This window comes from Aethalodelphis obliquidens, unplaced genomic scaffold, assembly GCF_003676395.1.
Source record: "Aethalodelphis obliquidens isolate GAN/ISIS:26980383/991018 unplaced genomic scaffold, ASM367639v1 scaffold7, whole genome shotgun sequence".
NCBI classification, from domain to species: Eukaryota; Metazoa; Chordata; class Mammalia; order Artiodactyla; family Delphinidae; genus Aethalodelphis; species Aethalodelphis obliquidens.
The window spans coordinates 13,860,838-13,881,768 of record NW_020837951.1 but is presented as its reverse complement, the minus strand read 5'-3'; the positions used below and the strand labels follow the sequence as shown (position 1 = coordinate 13,881,768).

The 20,931-nt window shown below is 41.4% G+C and overlaps 1 protein-coding gene across 7 annotated transcripts in view; it reads right to left on the bottom strand.

Moving 5' to 3' along the window:
- The window catches only part of CDK5RAP2 (CDK5 regulatory subunit associated protein 2), a 181,970-nt gene that overhangs the window by 144,253 nt on the left and 16,786 nt on the right, over nt 1-20,931 (bottom strand). For all 7 annotated transcript variants that reach the window (XM_027105057.1, XM_027105051.1, XM_027105053.1 and 4 more), the window contains 2 exons: nt 5,505-5,615; nt 1,892-1,968 (listed from right to left, as the gene is read on the bottom strand). In XM_027105057.1, the coding sequence (XP_026960858.1) occupies nt 1,892-1,968; nt 5,505-5,615 (188 nt within the window). The remainder of the gene's footprint in view (nt 1-1,891; nt 1,969-5,504; nt 5,616-20,931) is intronic.

Below are 20,931 nucleotides of genomic sequence, written 5' to 3'. Positions count from 1 at the left end.
CTCCTTCCAGAATGTAAGCCCCATGTGTCTGTTTGGATCACGGCTCTATTTCCAGGAACCTAGGCCAGTGCCACACACGACAACTGCTTGATAAATATTTTCTGAATAAATTAATAAAGCTGGTCAGACCAAAAAGGGCCTTGGACACCAGTCTGGGCAGCTGGAAAATCTGTGCATACAAACACGGGCACCAGCCCCCAAACGCTCAGCTCGGTGCGCTGGTACTGAGGCACGCACGTGGCCTTTTTGAGTCCGGGTTTCCATGTGCACACGCCTGGCTAGAAACAAGTCCTGGCTGAGATCTGCAGCAGGCAGGGTGAACAGAGTAGGAAACAGACAGAATTCTGCTACTGACTTCTAGGCTTGGTAAAGTCAATTTGACTTCCTGCCCAGAGAACGATGTGCTTCCAAACAACAACAACAACAAAGGCAACCAACAAAAACAACGTGTTAAGGGAATTCCCTGGCAGTCCAGTGGTTAGGACTCAGCGCTTTCACTGCCTTGAGCCCGGGTTTGATGGGGAACAAAGATCACGCAAGCCCAGCAGCATGGCCAAAAAAAAAAAAAAAAAAAAGTGTCAATCTAGTTTGTTCATTCATTCATTCATCACTCACTCACTCAGAAAATACCACGTGTGCACAGTCAGCATAACTCAGAGAAGCCTGGGCCAGGGAACCTCTAGTCTACTCAGAGCCCACAGCAGTCCATGCCGGCTGCTGGCTATGTGACAATAAAAGGAATTGTGTGGCCTGGCCCAGAGCAGCGCAGCTGTGCCCTAGGCCAAAGGCCCTACGCCCCTGGGCAGCCGTACCCAGCAGGAGCTCTGCTGCTAGCACAGATGAAGCGTTCCCAGGTAAGCTTCCAGCCAGGTCCGTGGTGGGTCAACTCTGGGAAGTCTTACTCCTCTCTCACCAAGCGAAACTCAGCACACTTTGGTGCCTCACCCCGTGCCCACAAACGCCCTCTGTCACTGCACCTCCAGCATACCCCGTTCACAGGCTCACCCGTCTCCAATGAGCTCCTGAGGGAAGGGACATCTCTTCTCAAGTCCTCAGCGTGTGGCACACTTACGCGAGAAATGTTTATGAATGAATGAATGACCAACTGAGTCACAGACTGTATCCTCTGAACTGTGCTTGTTGTTCAATAAATATTTAAATTAATTAACTGATTGATTGACTAAGGTAATAGTTTTCAAATTTTTTAAAGCAGTAGAACCCCTCTTATCAACTAAATATTACAAGGGACCCTAGTACATAAAACACATACAAGAACGAGTTCCTCCGGTTGAAGCCCCACCCTCTGCCCCCCTGCCTCACCCACCGCAGGAGTCCTTCAGGACCCTGAGGCCCCCCAGCCTTTCACAGCAATGAAGATGAAGGAGCTGCTGATGTAACTGACAACAGGGATGGATTTCACAGACACATGGCTAAGCAAAGAGGCCAGACACAAAAGGGCGGGTGCACAGTGTACGATTCCTTTTCTATACAGTTCAAAACCAGGCAGAACTAAGCAATGCGGATGCTAGCGGTGAGCAGCGGTTATCTTTGAGGGAGAAGGGTAAGTTCTGGGAGCACAAAGGAAGCGTCCGGGGGGCTGGTGATGTTCTGGTTTCTGATCTGGAAGGTGGCCCACAGCTGTGCCTGCTTTGTGAAAATCATCATGCTGTATGTACACTTACGATCGGTTCATCTTCCTGTAAGTATGTTACATTTTAAAAGTTTGTTGAAAAATAATTAAATAAAAATGTAAATTTCCTCGCGGTCCTCAGAGCCCCGCTGGAGAAGAACTGGCTTAGAAACACAAGGTTCTCTTGTACCGACGCACCCAGCCTCCACCACCAGAACCCTGGGCGACCTGTGAGCTCGCGGCAGGGGGACAGGTACTCACGAGGCTTTGATGAGCAGACGCTCTCTCTCCTGGAGCTCCAGCTTCAGACTCTCTACTTCCACCTTGAGCTCGATGTTCTTCCAGACAAGATTAGGAAAGAAAAGAAACAGTGTGAAGCACAGGACATCCGAATGCCTATAGTGGGAAACCTGCTTTCAGCACGGACTGGCTCCGTGATGCTCATAATAGACAGATACTAGATTCAAACCCTCATTAGCCTCGGGGCACAGGGAAAAGGGAATTACTGAACACTGGTGGGCTCCAAAGGAGGCCCTGGATTTCTCAAGGCTTGGAACAATTATGTAAATTTTCCAAGCGTCTAAGAGCCAGAGCATTCAAACGTTCAGGCATAAATGTCATACAAGTGAGGCTGATTTAAAAATTGTTTGCCCTCCACCAGGCAAGTTTACAATCAATTCTGCAGCTTGCTTTTACCATTCCGAGGCAATTACTTCTGGTTGTTTGCAATCATGCATGCGGTGGTGTAGCAGCGGGAATGTGTTACAGCATCAAAAACATAAAACCTGTGGATGGATGAGCAGGAAGCCACATCACTGCCTGTCTCATTTCAGTTTAAGATCTCAGGGTGCTCCCTTCCCAAAGAGCCGTGACCACACAGGGCCAGCTGTCTAGAGGGGACACCACAGTGTTCCCCAGCCGTCTTCCTCTTAAGTGACTGGAACAAAGGGAGACACACATGGTCCTGGGCTTGTAACTCACGTGAGAATCCAAAGACAGACTCTTTGGCACACGGGTCACAACGTGAGGCAGCGGGGAGAGATCAGCTTCGCAAACCAGTCCACAGATGTACCCCAGACGGAATATTAGGTGAATATTAGGTGAATTCATGCAGTAAAGAGGAAGGTCTGAGTGCGCAGCCTGCAGGGGACTGCTGTAAATCCAAGATTTCTCTAATCTTGCTCCTGCTTTATTTTAATAATTTATGCCAACTTTACATTTTATTCCATACTACATGTGTATTATTTTAAATAAAAATACCATTTCTGGTAAAATTTACAATCTCCGAGGACAGGTCTACCTCCTTTTAGCCAAGGAGCCCTGGGGGGAAGAGCACCCCTGACTGAGAAGTCAGCTAGAATGGAAAGACCACAGCCTTGGGACTAGACGGACCTGGCTTCAAATTCTGCCTCCACTCCTTCCCAGGAGGAAACCGTGGCAAGTCAGTGGATACTCATTTATTTACTCATTCCTTCACTTCGCAGACATACACCAACCCCTGTGACAGGCCAAGCACAGGCTAAGCACCAAGGCCACCACGGTAGACGAGGCAGACGCAGGCCCTGCCTTCCTGCTCACATCCAATATGAAAGTGCAAGTGCGAGCCTGTAACTGTCCTTAGAAACACAAGCCCAGGAGGTCAGAGAGCAGGTGTCTCTTTTCGGATCCCTCAAGTGTCACACGAAAAACATAAAGCCCACCTGACATGTTGGATTTGAGGATTGAATGAACTAACAAATGAGAAGAGGCTATGAGACAAGGCTCAGACTGTGTTATTTTTTTCACTGTCAAACAACAGGAACTAAAGAAGTCATCTCTGCAGCAGAACTTTTTCTAGAAGAAACTGATCTTGGCATAAAGGACACTGAGTGACAGTGCACAATGTCTTCCACTGTGGTTTTGTGAAAACTGCAGAAACACCCTTCAAAGAGAAGATTCCTGTTCCAGCTCTCTGAAGGGCAGAGAGCTTCTATGTAACAGCTGATATCATGTTCTAAGTGCTTTGCTTTCTGATGAACCAATTGGCACCCCAGCCCAGCAAATTTAAACGAATGGACTGCTAACAGGTCCACTAGACTTTTCTGCAAGCTCAATACTTGAAGTTATAAACCTATATACATGGCGACCATAACGTCTAAACCAAAAATCAAGACGCCTTGTAAGCATCAAATGGAAAATCACTATAAAAAAGAAGGAAGCAGCTCTTAAGCCACTATTAAGGAAAGACGTTCAAGATATTGTTAAGGAAAAGTGCGAGGTGCAAAGCAGAACATGCTCGCATTTATGTGAAAAGGGGGTTTGTACACATGTACGTACACACACAGTGCTTGCTTGTGTACACATCAAATTTCTCTGCCTGAGGAATTAATGATATTGGTTAGATCCAGGGAATCTAGGAGACAAGGGTGGAAGAAAGTCTTTCCAGTGTATACCTTTTATGCTTTTTGATTTTGAACCATGTACACCTATCCAAAAAATTAAAATTTAAATAAAAGTGTAATTAAATCAAGTCATCTAGCCAAACAGTGGAAAAGAGCTGAAACTGTGTAGTAGAATGAGGTAGGCAGACCCGGGCCCAAAACCCATCTCACACAGCAGCTATACGACAGGGAGCAAGTTGCTGATCTTCCCTGAGCTTCAACTGCCTCTCCTGCAAGGTGAGGACCACCTTCATTGTACAGGACTGTCTTGAGAATTAAAACAAGCTGCTGAATGCACAAATGCCCAGGACAGGTGCCCGACCAGGAGCAGGCAATTCACTTACTTTGATGTCCTAACACCCATATTCGTTCTGAGATACATGATAATCATACTTGCATACAAAATATTTTCGGTTACTGGGTTTTCTTTAAAATTCTGATTGCACCACCACTTCCTTCCAGAGAAGGGGAGACCCTCACTGTCCTTCTCTCCCACAATAAAGAAAGAGAAATCGTGTCTTGAGGGACAAGGGAGCTTTTCAATGGTTGAAAAGGCCCAGAAGTACAGCACAATCCCTCTTCAAGACAAGCCCATTTAAGTCCGTCCGCTAAAACTCAAGGAGAGTTCTTTTTCCTCCTTCAAAAGCTTCCACTGGTGCAAACTTCCGAATAGAAAAAATGGAAGAATTCTCAGGCCAAGGGCTAATCTCCTAGAGAAAGTCAAGAAACGGGCACTAAAATATTGTTTGCACTCATGTCTCTTCAAGAAAGCCAAGTTCTTTTTTCAACTTTCAGAACCAAGGTTTGTTTTCAGGCGGAGACCTCCAGGTCAAGACTTGAGATAGGAATAGACTCTTTCTTCTGACAGTGATAAGCAGGCACACCAGGAATACAGAAGAGTCAGATCACAGGAAAAATGACAAGCCTACCTTCGGGCCGCCCACGGAAGCCCCAAGAAGACAGTGATGATCATTGTCAAGCGCTGACTGGGTGCTGAGGCTTTTCATCTGTCAACTCATTTTAATCCACACAAATAACCCCAAGACAGAGGGATTATCACTTAACTCTGGAAGCAAGCCCAGAGAGCTGAAGTGACTTGCCTACAGTTACACAAGTTAGTCAGTAACAATAGGATTCAATTCCAAAGACATTCTACCATTTCACTGTCTTTGTCTAAATTATAAATAATGAGAAAAAGGCAATTGAGATATGGTAAATCAGAATGCCCACTTTAAGAAGAGAGAAGGACTCCCTTAAAATTAATCTTGTATCGCCTTTTGCTTAATATTAAGGTCATCCTATTATCTCTTCATGCTCCCTGTAATCAATTCAAATGAAGTGAAAGCAGTGCTCTCTACTCATGCCAACTCTGAGAACAAATATTAATCAAACTTCTGCTTGGAATGACTGTTAGAAAAGACACTGGGAATGGCGGCAAGAAGCAGGGCACTCACAGTTTTGTAGACGTGTTCAGTGGGGCCATCAAATTCCTGTTGCATCCTTTCCTCGAGGAAATAGATGCGGAGCTTTAGGTTAAAGTTTTCTTTCTTCAATTCAGTGATTTGCTAGAAAATAAGAACAGATGGGTCATCAGAAGTAAGATCTAAGGGACAATACCTGCATGAACCCCCATAGCTTCCAAGGCTACAAATGGAGTAAAAGCTTACCGTTGCTATAACTGTACTAACCCAGAAGTAAGAGCCAAACTCAGGACCATCTGAGCACTGAAATGAATGATGACTGAGTGGAGAGAGGATTCATGACTCCACACTGACAGTGAGTAAACAGGTAAAGAAAGAAAAGGAAAGGAAAAGGGGAAGCTCTTCTTTACAAAAGAAATCCAGTTAATAAATGTAGAAGAATAACAGGAAGAGAAAATCACCCTTATACAACTGCTATGGTAATAACTGACTCAGGCAGGAATCATCAATGCGTAAAGCATCAGGTGAAAGAACACTGGAAGACACGATATTCCCACTGTCTCAAGATACCACCCCTCAGATGGCTTGTTATTTACAAAAGGAGAGTATCTTCACAATTTAGAAACCTACTAGACACCACCCTAATCAAGAGAATATATTTAATACCACCTCCTGGTGGAACAAAATGACATCTCGTGCCTCCTGAACTAAATCACTGAAAGTAAGCAATTGCATTTAAAATGTTAAAACACCTACAATCTTTTTGTTTTTTCTTCTTGCACCTCACCATTTATTTGCAGGATCTTAGTTCCCCGATCAGGGGTCAAACCCAGGCCCGGCAGTGAAAGCACCGAGTCCTAACCACTGGACCGCCAGGGAACTCCCAAAATGCCTACAACCTTTAACTTGCGTCTAATCAAGAGTTGTCAATCAAACAAATCCAAATTGAAAGACATTCTACAAACAACGGGCCTGGACTCTTCAAAAATTTTAATGACAATCTTAAGGCAAAAATGGCTGGGGGACTCTTCTAAATAAGTGGAGGTAATAGAGGCCTGACTACTAAGTACAGTGAAATCATATAGTGAATCTTGAAATTTTTTTAAGCTCTATGGAGATAACTGGGGGAATCTGAATAACAATTTTATATAAGGTAAGAGTATTATGATTTTGTAGGAGAATATCCTAAGTAAGAGATACATGCTGAAGTACTTAAGGGTGCTGTCACATGCCTGCAACTAGCTCTCTAATAAGTGGGGAGGGAGGGAAAAAAAAGAGATAAAGCAGATGTAGCAAAATATTAATTGATAAATCTAGATGAAGAATATATGGTTGTTTGTTGTACTATTTTGCAACTTTTCCATAAGTTTAAGATTTGTTAAAATTAAAAGTTGGAAATTAAAAAAAAAACAGATTAAGAAAACTAGTATTTACCAAGACCCTGCTATGTAAGAGACACTGAGCTTAGGTAATTTAAATACAATATCTGCACCCCTAAAACAACTCTGAGAGCAGATTACCCCCGCTATACACATGATCAAAAATCACATAACCAGTGGAAAAGCTGAGATTCATATCCTGCCCTGTCTGGCTCCAGTGACTATGATGTGTCAAGTAAACCTCACTGCCTACAGAAAACACCTGATTTACTTGTGTGTAACATCCAGCAAGCTTTCTAAAGCAGGTTAACCTAACTCCAAGAACAGAAATTAGCATACACACTAAAGCTACTTATATATTCACTTTTTTTTTTTTTTTGCATCATGAGGGCCTCTCACTGTTGTGGCCTCTCCGATTGCGAGGCACAGGCTCCAGACGTGCAGGCTCAGCGGCCATGGCTCACGGGCCCAGCCGCTCCGCGGCATGTGGGATCTTCCTGGACCGGGGCACGAACCCGTGTCCCCTGCATCGGCAGGCGGACTCTCAACCACTGCGCCACCAGGGAAGCCCTATGTTCACTTTTTTGATAATTTATTGAACCGTTCTCACGTGATTTAAACGTGCTCCTACATGTATGTTACAGTTCATTTTTCACATTTTTGAAAGTCAACAGTCCATGGTTATAAGTAAATTATGATATGGCCACTCAACAGAATCTTATGGAGCCACTAAAAAGAATAAGAGATCACTCTGTGTACTCAAAGGAAGTTATCAAGACACACTGTTAAACAAAAACACTATGGTATAGAATATTATATGTGGCAGGCTACCATTGTGAAAAGTAAGGGGAAGATATGCTTACTTGCTTGATATAAATGGTATGTATCTGGAAGTATATGCTATATAACCTTTTTACCTTTTGAATTTTTTTAGTATAAATTTCCTAACAAAAAATAACTTAAAAATAATATTAGATGAAGGCATCCTTTTTAAAGACTATTTGAACTGTGAAGAGACTGCTGATGATGTTGTATTAAACCCAGTGTGTCTGCCCAGGCCATAACTCATGCATCTGTTGTTCCCCTTCCATTCTCCAAGTCACTACTCCAGCTCAGTTCTCAAAGGCAAAGCAGAAAGATCAGGGGCTTTGGAGACAACACTAAGTTCAATCCTAACGCTTCTCATAGAGTAACCCTAGATTTGCTACCTTTCAGAGCCTCAGTTTCTTCACTTATAATATAGAGATAATACACTTTTGTCAGTACTAAATGAAATAAAATACTGTATAGAGGATGCCTAAGACAGGGTCAACAAAATGCACAAAGAATAAATTATATGATTTGATTATATCAAAATGTAAGACTTCTAACTACAAAAAGACTCGTAAACATGGTTTAAAGTCAAGTGATTAAGATGTTGGCAAAATGCCAAGACATAGGGTGCACTGTCTTGAAATGAATGGCAAAATAAAGTCTCAGCAGAGAAACAGAAAACGTACAAAAGAACCAAATAAAAATTTTAGAAATGGAAAATACAAAAACCAAATAAAAATGGACTGGATGGGCTCAACAAATGGTGATGACAGAATACTCAGTGAACTTGAAGACAGATCAACAAAAATTATCCAATATGAAAACAGGGGGGAAAAAACTTAGAAAAGAAAAAATTAAGAGAGCCTCAGGGACCTCTGAGCCAATACCAAAAGGTCTTTTTCATCAGAGTCCCAGAAAAATAGGAGAAAATTAGGAGAGTGTAGTATAAAAAAAAAAATTGAAGAAATACAACTTAGAACTTTCCAACTTTTGAAAAAGGCATAAAACATACAGACTAAAGAGGCTTATCAAACACCAAACAGGATAAGTTCAAAGAAATTCACACCTAGCAACCACTGAAAAATAAAGACAAAAAACATAAAACAAACAAAAACTCTTGAAAGCAGCCAGAGAAAAATGACACATTTATGAGGAACAAAGAATCAAATAACAGCAGATTTCTCAGTCAAAACCATAGAGGCCAGAGGGCAGTGGAACAATATTATTAAAATGCTGAAAGAAACTGTCGTGCTAGAATTCTTAAGCAGTGAAGGTAAAATGAAGACATTCTCAAATGAAGGAGAACCAAGTGAATCCACTGCCAGAAGATCTGCTCTAAAAGAAATGCTAAAGGAAGTTCTTCAGACCAAAGGGAAGTGATACTACAGAGAGAGATGGAAACTTCAGAAATGAAGGAAGAAGGAAGAGAGAAGGAAGGAAGAGAAAAGCAAATGGTAGTAAATCAACTATACTTCAATTTTCAAAAAATGATAAATATCTAGATAACTATCTAGAAGAACAGTAGAAATGAAAACACCTCAAGTTCTTTAAAACATTTATGACAGTAAAGCAAAAGTTAAAACATAGTCTGGTGGTATTTTCAATGTTTTTGGATATAAAATATACTGGGGATAGGTGTGGCAACGTTTTTACATTTCACTTATGGTGAAATGAAAAGTTCCTATAATCTCTAAAGCAACCACTAAAAATTCTTTAATGTTTTAAAATAACCTATACAAAGAGATATGTTCAAAAACTCAATAGATAAATTTAGATGAAACAGTAAAATAATTCTAATAATCCAAAAGAAGATTTAAAACGGGAAACAGAAGAATCAAAAACAGAAGAAACAGGGCTTCCCTGGTGGCGTGGTGGTTGCGAGTCCGCCTGCCGATGCAGGGGACACAGGTTCGTGCCCCAGTCCGGGAAGATTCCCACATGCCACGGAGCGGCTGGCCCCGTGAGCCATGGCCTCTGAGCCTGTGCATCCGGAGCCTGTGCTCCGCGACGGGAGAGGCCACAACAGTGAGAGGCCCGCGTACCGCAAAAAAAAACAGAAGAAACAACAGAAAACAAGTAAGAAAATGGTGGGCCTAAATTAAAATACATTGATATATGTTAAATGTAAATGATATACACAACAATTAAAATACAGAGGTTATGAGAATGGATAAAAAACCCAAAGCTGTATACAAGAAACCCACTTCAAATATAATGATAGAGGTAGATTAAAAATAAAAGTTAGAAAAAGAGGTACCATGCAAACACTAATTAAAAGAAAGCTGGAATGGTTATTCATATCTGAGAAAAGTATTCAGGCATAAAAGGGACATTACATAATAATGAAAAATAACAATCCTAATTGTGTATGTACCTAACATTACAGCCTCAAATTCATGAAGCAAAAACTGATAGAATTGAAAGGAGAAATGAACAAATCCACAATTATTGTTTGAGACATCAATACTCATCTCTCAAAGAAAAAATAGACCAAAAAAATAAACAAAATATAAAAATGCTGAGCAACACCATCAACCAACTAGATCTGATTTACACTTACAAAATACTCTAGGGATTCCCCTGGTGGCTCAGTGGTTAAGAATCCACCTGCCAACGCAGGGGACACAGGTTCAAGCCCTGGTCCAGGAAGATCCCACATGCTGCGGAGCAACTAAGCCCGTGCGCCACAACTACTGAGCCTGTGCTCCAGAGCGCATGAGCCACAGCTACTGAGCCCATGTGCCACAACTACTGAAGCCCGCACGCCTAGAGCCCGTGCTCCGCAACGAGAAGCCACCACAACGAAGAGTAGCCCCCACTCACCGCAACCAGAGAAAGCCCGTGCGCAGCAACAAAGACCCAACACAGCCAAAAATAAATAAATTTATAAAAATACTCTACCCAGCAACTCAAGCGAACGTGGAACAGTTCCCAAGATATCCTGGCTCATAAAACAAACCTTAACAAATTTAAAAGAACTAAAATCAAACTATATTCCCTTACCATAATGGACATAAACTAGGAATCAATAACAGAAAGAAAACTGGAAAATTCCCAAGTACTTAGAAATTAAATAGCACATTTCTAAACAATCCATGGGTAAAAGAGAAAAATCAAAAGATATTTTGAATAAATGAAAATGAAAATAAATCAAAATTTGTAGGATGCAGTTAGAGTAATATTTAGAGGGAAATTTATATTATTAAATACTTTGGAAAAGAAGAAATATATACCTATTATATATAAAGTAGATAACTAATAAGGACATACTGTATAGCACAGGGAACTCTACTCAATACTCTGTATTCCTATATGGGAAAAGAATCTAAAAGAGTGGATATATGTATATGTATAACTGATTCACTTTGCTGTACAGCGGAAACTAACCCAACATTGTAAATCAACTATACTCCAATAAAAATTTTTTTAAAAAGGCAGAAATATCTCAAATCAATAATCTAAGCTTCTATTTTAAGAAACCATGAAGAGAGCAAAATAAACCCAAAGCAAAAAGAATGAAGGATATAATAAACATAAGAGCAGAAATCAACGAAATGGAAAAGAGAAAAACAATAGGGAAAAATCAATTTAAAAAGGAGATATGGGGATATATGTATATGTAGAGCTGATTCATTTTGTTATAAAGCAGAAACTAACACACCACTGCAAAGCAATTATACTCCAATAAAGATGTTAAAAAAAAAAAAAGATAGCTCTTTTCAAATGATCAATGAAACTCATACCTCTAGCAAGACTGGCAAAAAAAAAAAGACATAAATTACCAATATCAAGAATGAAAGAGGAGTTATCATTACAGATCCCACAGTAATTAAAAGGATAATATGAAAATAATGCATACAAACCTATGCATGGAAATTGGAGAACTTAGATGAAATAACACAATTCCTTCAAAGGTACAAATTATCAAAATTCACCAAAGAAGAAATAAGAGAAACTGAATAGTCCTATAGCTACTTAAAAACTTAAAATTTGTAATAAAAAACCTTCCAAAAAAGAAAATTCCAAATCAAGATGATTTCAGTAGCAATTTCCACCAAATACCTAAATTTCTACCAATTTTACACAATCTCTTCCAGAAAATAGAAGATGAGGGAACTTTCCCACTTCATTTTGTCAGGGCAGCGTTACCCTCATAAAATCAGACCAAAATATTACAAGAAAACTACAGACTAAATCCTTCAGGAATGATAGACACAAAATACTCAACTAAATTTTAACGAGTTGGAAAAACATATTAACACATCATGAGTGGGATTTATCCCAGGAATGTAAGGTTACTTCAATATTCCAAAGTCAATCCATATAATCCACCAAACTAAAAGACTAAAGAAGAAAAAATACATACGACCACATCAACAGAGGCAGGAAAAAGCATTTGACACTCAACAGCCTCTCAGGATAAAAATTCAGCAAACTAGGAATTAAAGGAAACTTCCTTTATCTGCTAAAGGATGTCTACAAAAAAACACACATCTACAAAAAACATATTTACTTAAAGATGAAGAATTGAATGTTATTCCCCTAACATCAAGAATAAGGAAAGGATATCGGTTCTCACAGTTCCTATTCAACACTGTATTTGAAGTCCCAGACAGCGCAGTAAGGCAAGGGAAGAAAACAAAAGGCATCCAGATTGGAAAGGAAGAAATAAAACAATCTTTATTTGTATATAATGACCATACATATTAAAAAATCCCAAGGAATCTACAAAAACAGCTCCCAGAATTCATTAAGTGAGTTTAGCAAAGTCAACTTGCAGATATCAATCATATTTCAATATACTAGCAATGAACAATCAGAAACTGAAAATTTTTTAAATACCATTTACAATATCTCCAAAAAGTGAAATTTTTAAGTATAAACCTAATAAGACATTATATATGCTTAAGAGCACAAAATGCTGATGAAATCAAGACCCTAAATAAGTGAGGAGACTTACTTACCAAATTCATGGATTGGAAACCTCAATATAATAAAGTTGTCAATTCTCTCCAAATTGATCTATAGATTTAACACAATCCCAATCAAAATCCCAAGAGTTCTTATAGATAAAGACATGCTGATCATGAAATTTATTTGGAACAGTAAAAGAGTTAGGTGAGTGAAAACAATTTTGAAAAAGAATCCAGTGAAACAGAATACAGAAATAGACCCATACAACTATGGCCAATTGATTTTTGACAAAGGTGCAAAGACAATTCAATAGAGAAAGGATAGTGTTTTCATTTTCAACACATGACATCGGAACAATCAAACATCTATTTACAAAAAAATGAACCCTGATCTATCATGCTTTAAACAAGCATTAAGTCAAATTAGATCACAGATCTAAATGTAAAACGTAAAATTGTACCTGTAAGGCCAACTGGCCCGAGGCAGGGGAACACAATCAGATTCACAGGTTGCGTCAGACCGAAATTCTCCGGACCACCCAGTTCCAGAAACTGCCCTGGAGACATTCCGGACCACCCAGTTCCAGGAACTGACCTGGGGACTTTGAACCCAGCCCAGCCTTCCCGCCTTTCGAGGGGCGGGACCAACGGTCCCCCAGGATACCCGAAAAGACCACCAAATAAGGAATACCCTGCGCCCTCCCAGATTCACCACACCCCTTTCCCTTCTTCCCCTATAAAATCTTGCCCAACCCTCGCCCGGGTGCGACTTCTCTGGCCCCCTTTCTCTCAGACCAGTGAACCTCGCCCGGGAGTGCTCCCTAATAAAGCTCACTTGAAGCTTTCCTCTGTTTCGTGGTGCCGTTTGTTAAGATTCGACCTTACAGTACCTTTCAGAAGAACACACAGGGAAAAATCTTCGGGACCTACAGCGAGGCAGAGTTCTTAGCTATAATATGATCCATAAAAAACTTTTTTTAAAATCAATAAACTGAGCTTCATCAAAATCTAAATAAAACGTTTGCTTTGGAAAAGCACAGTGTTAAGAGAATGAAAAGACAAGCTACACAGAGAGAAAATATTTGCAAATCACAAATCCAAGACAGGAACTGCATCTAGAATACATAAATAACTCCCAAGATGTAATTGTTAGAAAACAACTCAATTAAAAGAAAAACAAAAAACAGGCAAAAGATTTGAAAAGAAACTTCACAGGAGAAGATATACAGATGACAAATAAGCACAAGAAAAGATGTTTAACATCTTCAGCCATTAGGAAAAAGCAAATTAAAACTACAATGAGATACCACTACACAGCTATTAGAATGACTTAAAAAAATTTTTTTTAATTAACAATACCAAATGCTGATAAAGATGTGGAACAAATGGAATTCTCATACTCTGCTGAAGGGAATGCAAAATGGCACAATCACTCTGGAGGACAGTTTGGCGGTTTCTTACCAAAAAAAAAAAACTACACTTACCATATAACCCAGCAATCCCAGTCCTAGGTATTTTCCCTAGAGAAACAAAAACCTATGTCCACACAAAAAAAACTTACACAGGAATGTTTACTGCAGCTTTATTAATAACCACCAAAACATGGAAAGAACCTGAATGTTCTTCAAAGGGTGAATGAATAAAGTGTACATCCATATGATGGAAAAATATTCAACTACAGTGATAAACGACAACATGAATGAACTTCAAAGATATTATGGTGAGGAAAAGAAGCTAGCCTCAAAGATTACATACTGTATGCTTCCATTTACATCATATCTGGAAAAAGCAAAATTATAGGGACTAAGAACAGAGGATTAGCTGCCAGAGGTCTGGGGTGAACAGTCTGACCACAAAGAGGCAACACATGGGCATTTTTTGGCATTACGGAACATTCTGATTGTGGTTGACAGTCACGTGAGCCTAAAGCCGTATACACCTATACCAAAAAAATTAAAAATAAATAAATATATATTTTTTCGATTATGACGAAAGTTACAAGGGACTATACATATGTCAAAACTCAGCCAACACTTAGGGCTTCCCTGGTGGTGCAGTGGTTGAGAGTCCGCCTGCTGATGCAGGGGACGCAGGTTCGTGCCCCGGTCCGGGAAGATCCCACATACCGCGGCTGGGCCCGTGAGCCATGGCCGCTGAGCCTGCACGTCCAGAGCCTGTGCTCCGCAACGGGAGAGGCCACAACAGTGAGAGGCCCGCGTACCACAAAAAAAATAATAAAATAAATTTAAAAAATTAAACTTGTGAGTTTTATTTCATGTAAATTATATCTCAATAAAGTTGATTTTAAAATAAGTAAAATAAAATATAACAAAATATTAATAGCCATACTTGAATGCCAACACATCACCATAAACATACATTCATTGGCATTTCTCTTCAGCATTTTTAAAAATAATTGGTAATAGTATATAATACTCTTTCTAAAAAACTTTTTAATACTTTTATGACTGATAAAAGAAAGTGATTAACATATTCTACATTAAGTATATTTCAAACTCTCTGCCCCTGGCCCCTGTTAACACTTAAGGTTTCAATTTTGTGGCTAAGAAGAACAGCGCAAGAAACAATTGGTAGGTTCATTAAAGCCTCCTTTTAAATGGTTTAAGGAAACAGCACATAAAACATTCATTCAAACAAAAAAGTCTACCCCGCCAGATGCTTCCTATAAAGAGAAACCTTATTCTATTACTCGGCTACCAATAAATTATTTATGGAGTGGGCTTAGAATGCCCACATTGTGCGCACTGCTAGAATTCTTAGCAACACTTGAAAGAATATTTGTCCTATTTATAGATAAAGAAGTTGTTTTTTTTTTTTCTTTAATGAGAGGAAGGTAAATAAGCCTTCAGAAGGTCACTGCAAATGCCAGACAAGCCCAAATGAATACAATGAAATACAGGCAACATCTTTTCTGCAACAACGTCAGCCTCATTTCTCTGCTTAATACCACTGCCCTCATGAAGTTTTCTCTGACGACCCCATCAGGCTGTACTGGGGTCCTTCTAAATGTTGCCACACACCCTCTAATTTCTTTAGCATGGCAACTATCACACTGCATTGTACCAGTTGGGTCATTTGCCTTTCTACCCAATCCATCTCTAAGAGATGGGGAACCATATCTTTGTGTGTATTCTAGTCTAAAACATAAGAGATGGTCGCTAAATACCCAATGGCCGGATGAATGGACACATTTAAGAATTTCTTGAAGGCAAAGTGAGGCAAGGAGAGACCATAGGCTTCAGAGTCAGACAAATCTGGTTAACATCACTCCATTGCTTTTTTTCTATCACTCTTGGAATAAAGCTTCCTGCCGTGGCCCCAGGGTTGTGTGATCTGGCTCCGCTATCGGCCTCGGGTAGAGCCCTCACCCTCACCGCAACGCTCCAGCCTCCCTGGCCTCCCTTCTGGTCCTCACATAAGCCACCCTGTCTGCCTGCACAGCTCTTCCTGCAGCACTTCCCGGGGTGGCTCAGTCTCAGCCTTTCCATCTCAGCTCAAATGTCAGCACCTCAGAGACGCCCTTCCTAGTCACCTGCTCTAAAGCAGACCTGTCTCCACCACCTCCACCAAGTTACTCTCTAACACAGACCTCTTGTCTTCTTGCTAGAGGTTGTCACGATCTGTATTCATACTGTTTATTTACACGTGCGTTATTTACTATCATGCTTGTCATATGAATATAATCCACTTCTAGAGGGCAGGGACCTTATTATCTATCTGCTCATGGCTATTTCCCCTGAGGTTTTAGCACGGCGTCTGGAAAACAGCAGACATTTGTTGAATTTGTTGACATTCAACATTTGTTGAACGAATGAACAAATGAATGAATGAATACAGTCCAGACTACCTTACTAGCCTTATGACCTTAGTCAAGTTCATTTTTCTGTGTGCCTCAGTTCCTTTATCTATAAAAATGGGATTATAATAATGCCTGTTTCAGAGAGCTATTATAAGGATTAAAGGAGATTAATTGGGATGTTTAGTATTGTGCCTGGCACAGCATAAGAACTTAAAATATTAATATTCTTTTCATTTGTACTCTTCATCTGTACTTGAAACAAGTTCAAGAAATGAAAAAAAAAATTGAGTTGGAAACACTGGAAACAGCTTACCATACAGCAGTTATAAATACCTCAAAATATAAAACCCACCAAATATGACAGAAACTCAATGCTCAAAAGTAAGCTAGGGACTTCCCTGGTGGCGCAGTGGTTAAGAATCCGCCTGCCAATGAAGGAGACAGGGGTTTGAACCCTGGTCCGGGAAGATCCCACATGCCGCGGAGCAACTCAGCCCGTGCGCCACAACTACTGAGCCTGCGCTCTAGAGCCCGTGAGCCACAACTACTGAGCCCGCATGCCACAACTACTGAAGCCTGCATGCCTAGAGCCCATGCTCCACAACAAGAGAAGCCACCACAAGGAGAAGCCCGTGCACCACAACGAAGAGTAGCCCCCGCTCCCTGCAACTAGAGAAAGCCCGTGTGCAGTAACGAAGACCCAACACAGCCAAAAATAAATAAATAAATAAAATAATAAATTAAAAAAATAAAAATAGTACTTTAAAAAAAAAAAAGTAAGCTAACACAAGACTGTACCTGCCACATTCCGGCTCCTGCAACTCAAGTGTGACTGTGGAGCTGCAACATCTGAAATGGGAACCATCCCAACTTGATCATGGGGTGGAGCTTTCAGGAGCTGGAGCAGCCGCAGCTCAGCAGCGGGACAGACCCTGAAGGAGCTACTAGTTGGTCATTATGGCTTCCTCCCATTCCCACTTCCAACCCCACCCCCTATCAAAGGCCTTCCTAGCCTACAGCACATCAAAAAGGGAAGAAAAAAAAAAGCCAACAACATAAAAAAGAATCAGGACGACTCCAACCAACTGAACTCTCAGCAAGGTGCCTAACTCTGGCAATCAGTTTCAACGGCTTGCAAGAGCCTGGGCCTCCAAAGCTGAAGCTCACCCACCAGATCACCTTTCAATTCAAGGCACAAGGAATAAGAGCAAGGGCCCTGGGGTCAGCAGAATAGGAAACGGATGAACTCCCAATGCTGTCACTTGTAAGCCACGTAACCTTGGGAAAACTAACACCTTTGAGTCACTGTTGGCTCATCTATAAAATGAGGATAAAAATCAATTACCTCACAGGGGTGTTGTGACAACTAAATGAGCTAAAGTACCTGGCAGAGCCTGGCACGGAGCAAGCAGAAAACACAGGATAGCTTTCAAAAGGAATCCAGTTCTCACTAAGCCCTCAATACGCAGATCTTCGGGCCACTGTCAATTTTTTATCCTCTTTGAAAGTCCAAAAACTGTTAGACCATTCACCTAGACAACAAAAAAACCATGAAATCTTGCTGCCCAGAGTTCATCTCTGGTAAACAATACTGCATGTAAGGCAATTCTGCCAGCAGCAACTAAGTGAGGTTAGTGCAATGAGGAAGACACTTTGGAATTAGTTTCTGATTCCAGTACTCTCCCGGTGTCCTCAAATCATCCAGAAAACTGTTACTAGGCAAACATCTATTTATTAACAAACAATACTGTAGCAATGACAGAATTTTAAAACCCAAATAACACTTGGAATACAACTATCTTACGAAAGCAACTCTATTTATGTTCTTTTCAGCCTTTGCTCATGAATACACATCTTTTTGTAAAATTATAACATAAGTGAATTTGTATAATCCATTGTTTTCCCCTAACATATCTTAAATATTTTCATGTTGCTGCATAATTCACATAATTATCACTTAAAATGACTGCACTAATTTCCACTGAATTGATTCACAGTCCATCACTTAACCCTTTCTCTCTTGCCCACTTATGGATCCAGTGTGCTCTAGGAGAAGCCTACAGGCTTTACAACCAGAATGACCGGGTTTGAATTTTGCCTTCTTTTTTTAAATGTTTTATTTTATTTATTTAGCTGCACCGGGTCTTAGATGGGGCATGTGGGATCTAGCTTCCTGATCAGGGATCGAACCTGGGCCCCCGGCATTGGGAGCCCAGAGTCTTAACCACTGGACCACCAAGGAAGTCCCAATTTTGCCTTCTTTTTGTTTCTCAATCACGCTAAACTCATGGGCAAGTCATTAATCTCTCCAACCTCCACTTCCTCACCTGTGAAATACCTTCATCACAAGCTTGTTGCAATAAGCCAAAGAGATAACAAACGTAAAATATAATTCCCTTGTTCCCAATTTTTCCCAATTACGTACAATGTGGCAACAAACACCGTCATGCCCAGAGCTTTCTTCCTTCCACTGAGTTGTCTCCTCAGGACAAATTTTCCCAAAATGGATTATCGGGCTCAAGAGTAATATTATTTGTATGACCATCAAAATCTCTTTTCAAATGGCCTTCAAAAAGATTGTAAAGATTTCCTGTTATTGTGTAATGCTTAAGTTGTATGTCACTGTTTGAAAATTTTAAAACCTATAGTAGCTTGCTTAAAATTACAAAAGAGAAAAAAGCGTTCACACAAAAATAATTTTACAATAGTGGGTTTTGAACATTATGTCATTTTAGGAAATAGCAATAAAATTGCAACATCATTTTTTTGGACCACATTTATAGACAAAATTCATCACTTTGGATCATTTCCACAAATCTTTTAACTTGTTACTTGTAAAAAGTTACAAATAAAAGTTGAGTTTTGCTTCATAAAAAAAAAAAAAAAAAATTGTAAAAATTTACACTGCCCAGCCCGCCATCTGGCCAGGTCTTTGGAAGGCATGGCTGGGACGTGCAGAGGTCCGAGAACTCACAGCATTCGATCCAACACACAGGAGGCCATCCTACCACACAAGTGAACCTCTGCACGGAGCACAGACATCCCACAGCCAGAAGCCCAACTTGATTCCCAAGGCCCCAGGCACTGACAGGCCCCATCTCCTGCAGAGCCAGCACCCCAGGGTGGCGGCGACACCCACTCTGTCAGCTCCAGACTTGGCCTCAACCACGTCCACCGGCCTGCACCCCACGTGATTCTTGCTCTCCTGCCTGGTTCTAAAGGCGTCCCTGTTCTCCTTCTCAGCCTCCCCTCGCCCTCATCACTGCCTGCTCTCCTAAGACTGGGGCGTCTGCGTGCTCCCTCCCTGCTGCTACACTGCTCCAGCCACTTGATTCACAAGAACGTGGCAGCCACCCTCATCTGCTTAAGACCCGGGATACCAGGCACTGTCCTGGCATATGTTACTTCATCCTCACCACGGCCCTAGGAGTTAAGCATTACTTTTCCCATTTCACAGATAAGGCAACCAAAGTTTACAGCTTTAGTATCTTATACAAGGTCACAAATTCATCTCATCAACAAGAATTTATTAAGTGACTACCATCTTGTTCAGTTCGGTGCTGAGCACTAGGGACGAAGCAGAGGAGACACGTGTTAAGCACCCACACCAATAAAATACACCATTACAGACAGTCATGGGACTCAGGGTGGGAAAGACTGGGCCCCGAGGGCCGGCTGGGTCCCGAGCGAGCTGGGGAAGGGGGTGAGGGACGGCCTCTCGAACAAGGTCACATCAAGGCTGAGACGTGAAGGTCAAGGGGCCTGCCCCTCGGGAGGAGGAGAAAGGGCGGTCCTAGCAGAGGGAGGAGACGTGGGAAGGCCCAACTGCGGGCTGAGAGCAGCCTGCGGGCTGCAGCACAAAGCGTACCACCGATGACACAGCGCAGGGTGTCAGGGACCGTGGCAAGAAGTTAGGAATTTCATTCCAAAGCCAAAGAAACATCCCAGAAGGATCAGCCGAAACTGACAACTGATGGGGCAGAACCGAGGGGCCTGTGATAGGAGCCTCAGATCAGGGGGCACACCAGCAGGCACTGGGCACCCACTGCGTGCCAGGCATCACGCTAGGTGCTTTCCACACCAGAACTCATATAACCCCCATGACAATTCTGAATGAAAGACCGTATCAGCCCCCAGGTCAGTTAGTGACAGGGCCAAGACCTAAAACCCAATTCTGGTCATCTCCAAGTGCGTGTCATGTCCCCGTACCACCGTGCTTCTGAAGCTTCAAGGGCCGTGCAGACCGGGTGGGGCTGGAGAGTGAAGGGGGCTATTCTCCGTGAGGAAGTAACCCACCACAGGGAGGTTACAGAGCAAATCTGAAGATGCAAATCTCCTGGCCATACCACAGATAAAACATTAAACTTGACCAACTGCCTCGGCTCAGACCAAGACTTTTCAACAAAAAGGAGTAAGGGCCTTGAAACGAGAACACCAGCACCTCAGGGCAGGTGGATTTGAAACAAGAGCAGCAGAGTCTATCCTCAGGAAATAACCACATAACTGTACAAAGACGCATGCACCAGGATATTCAC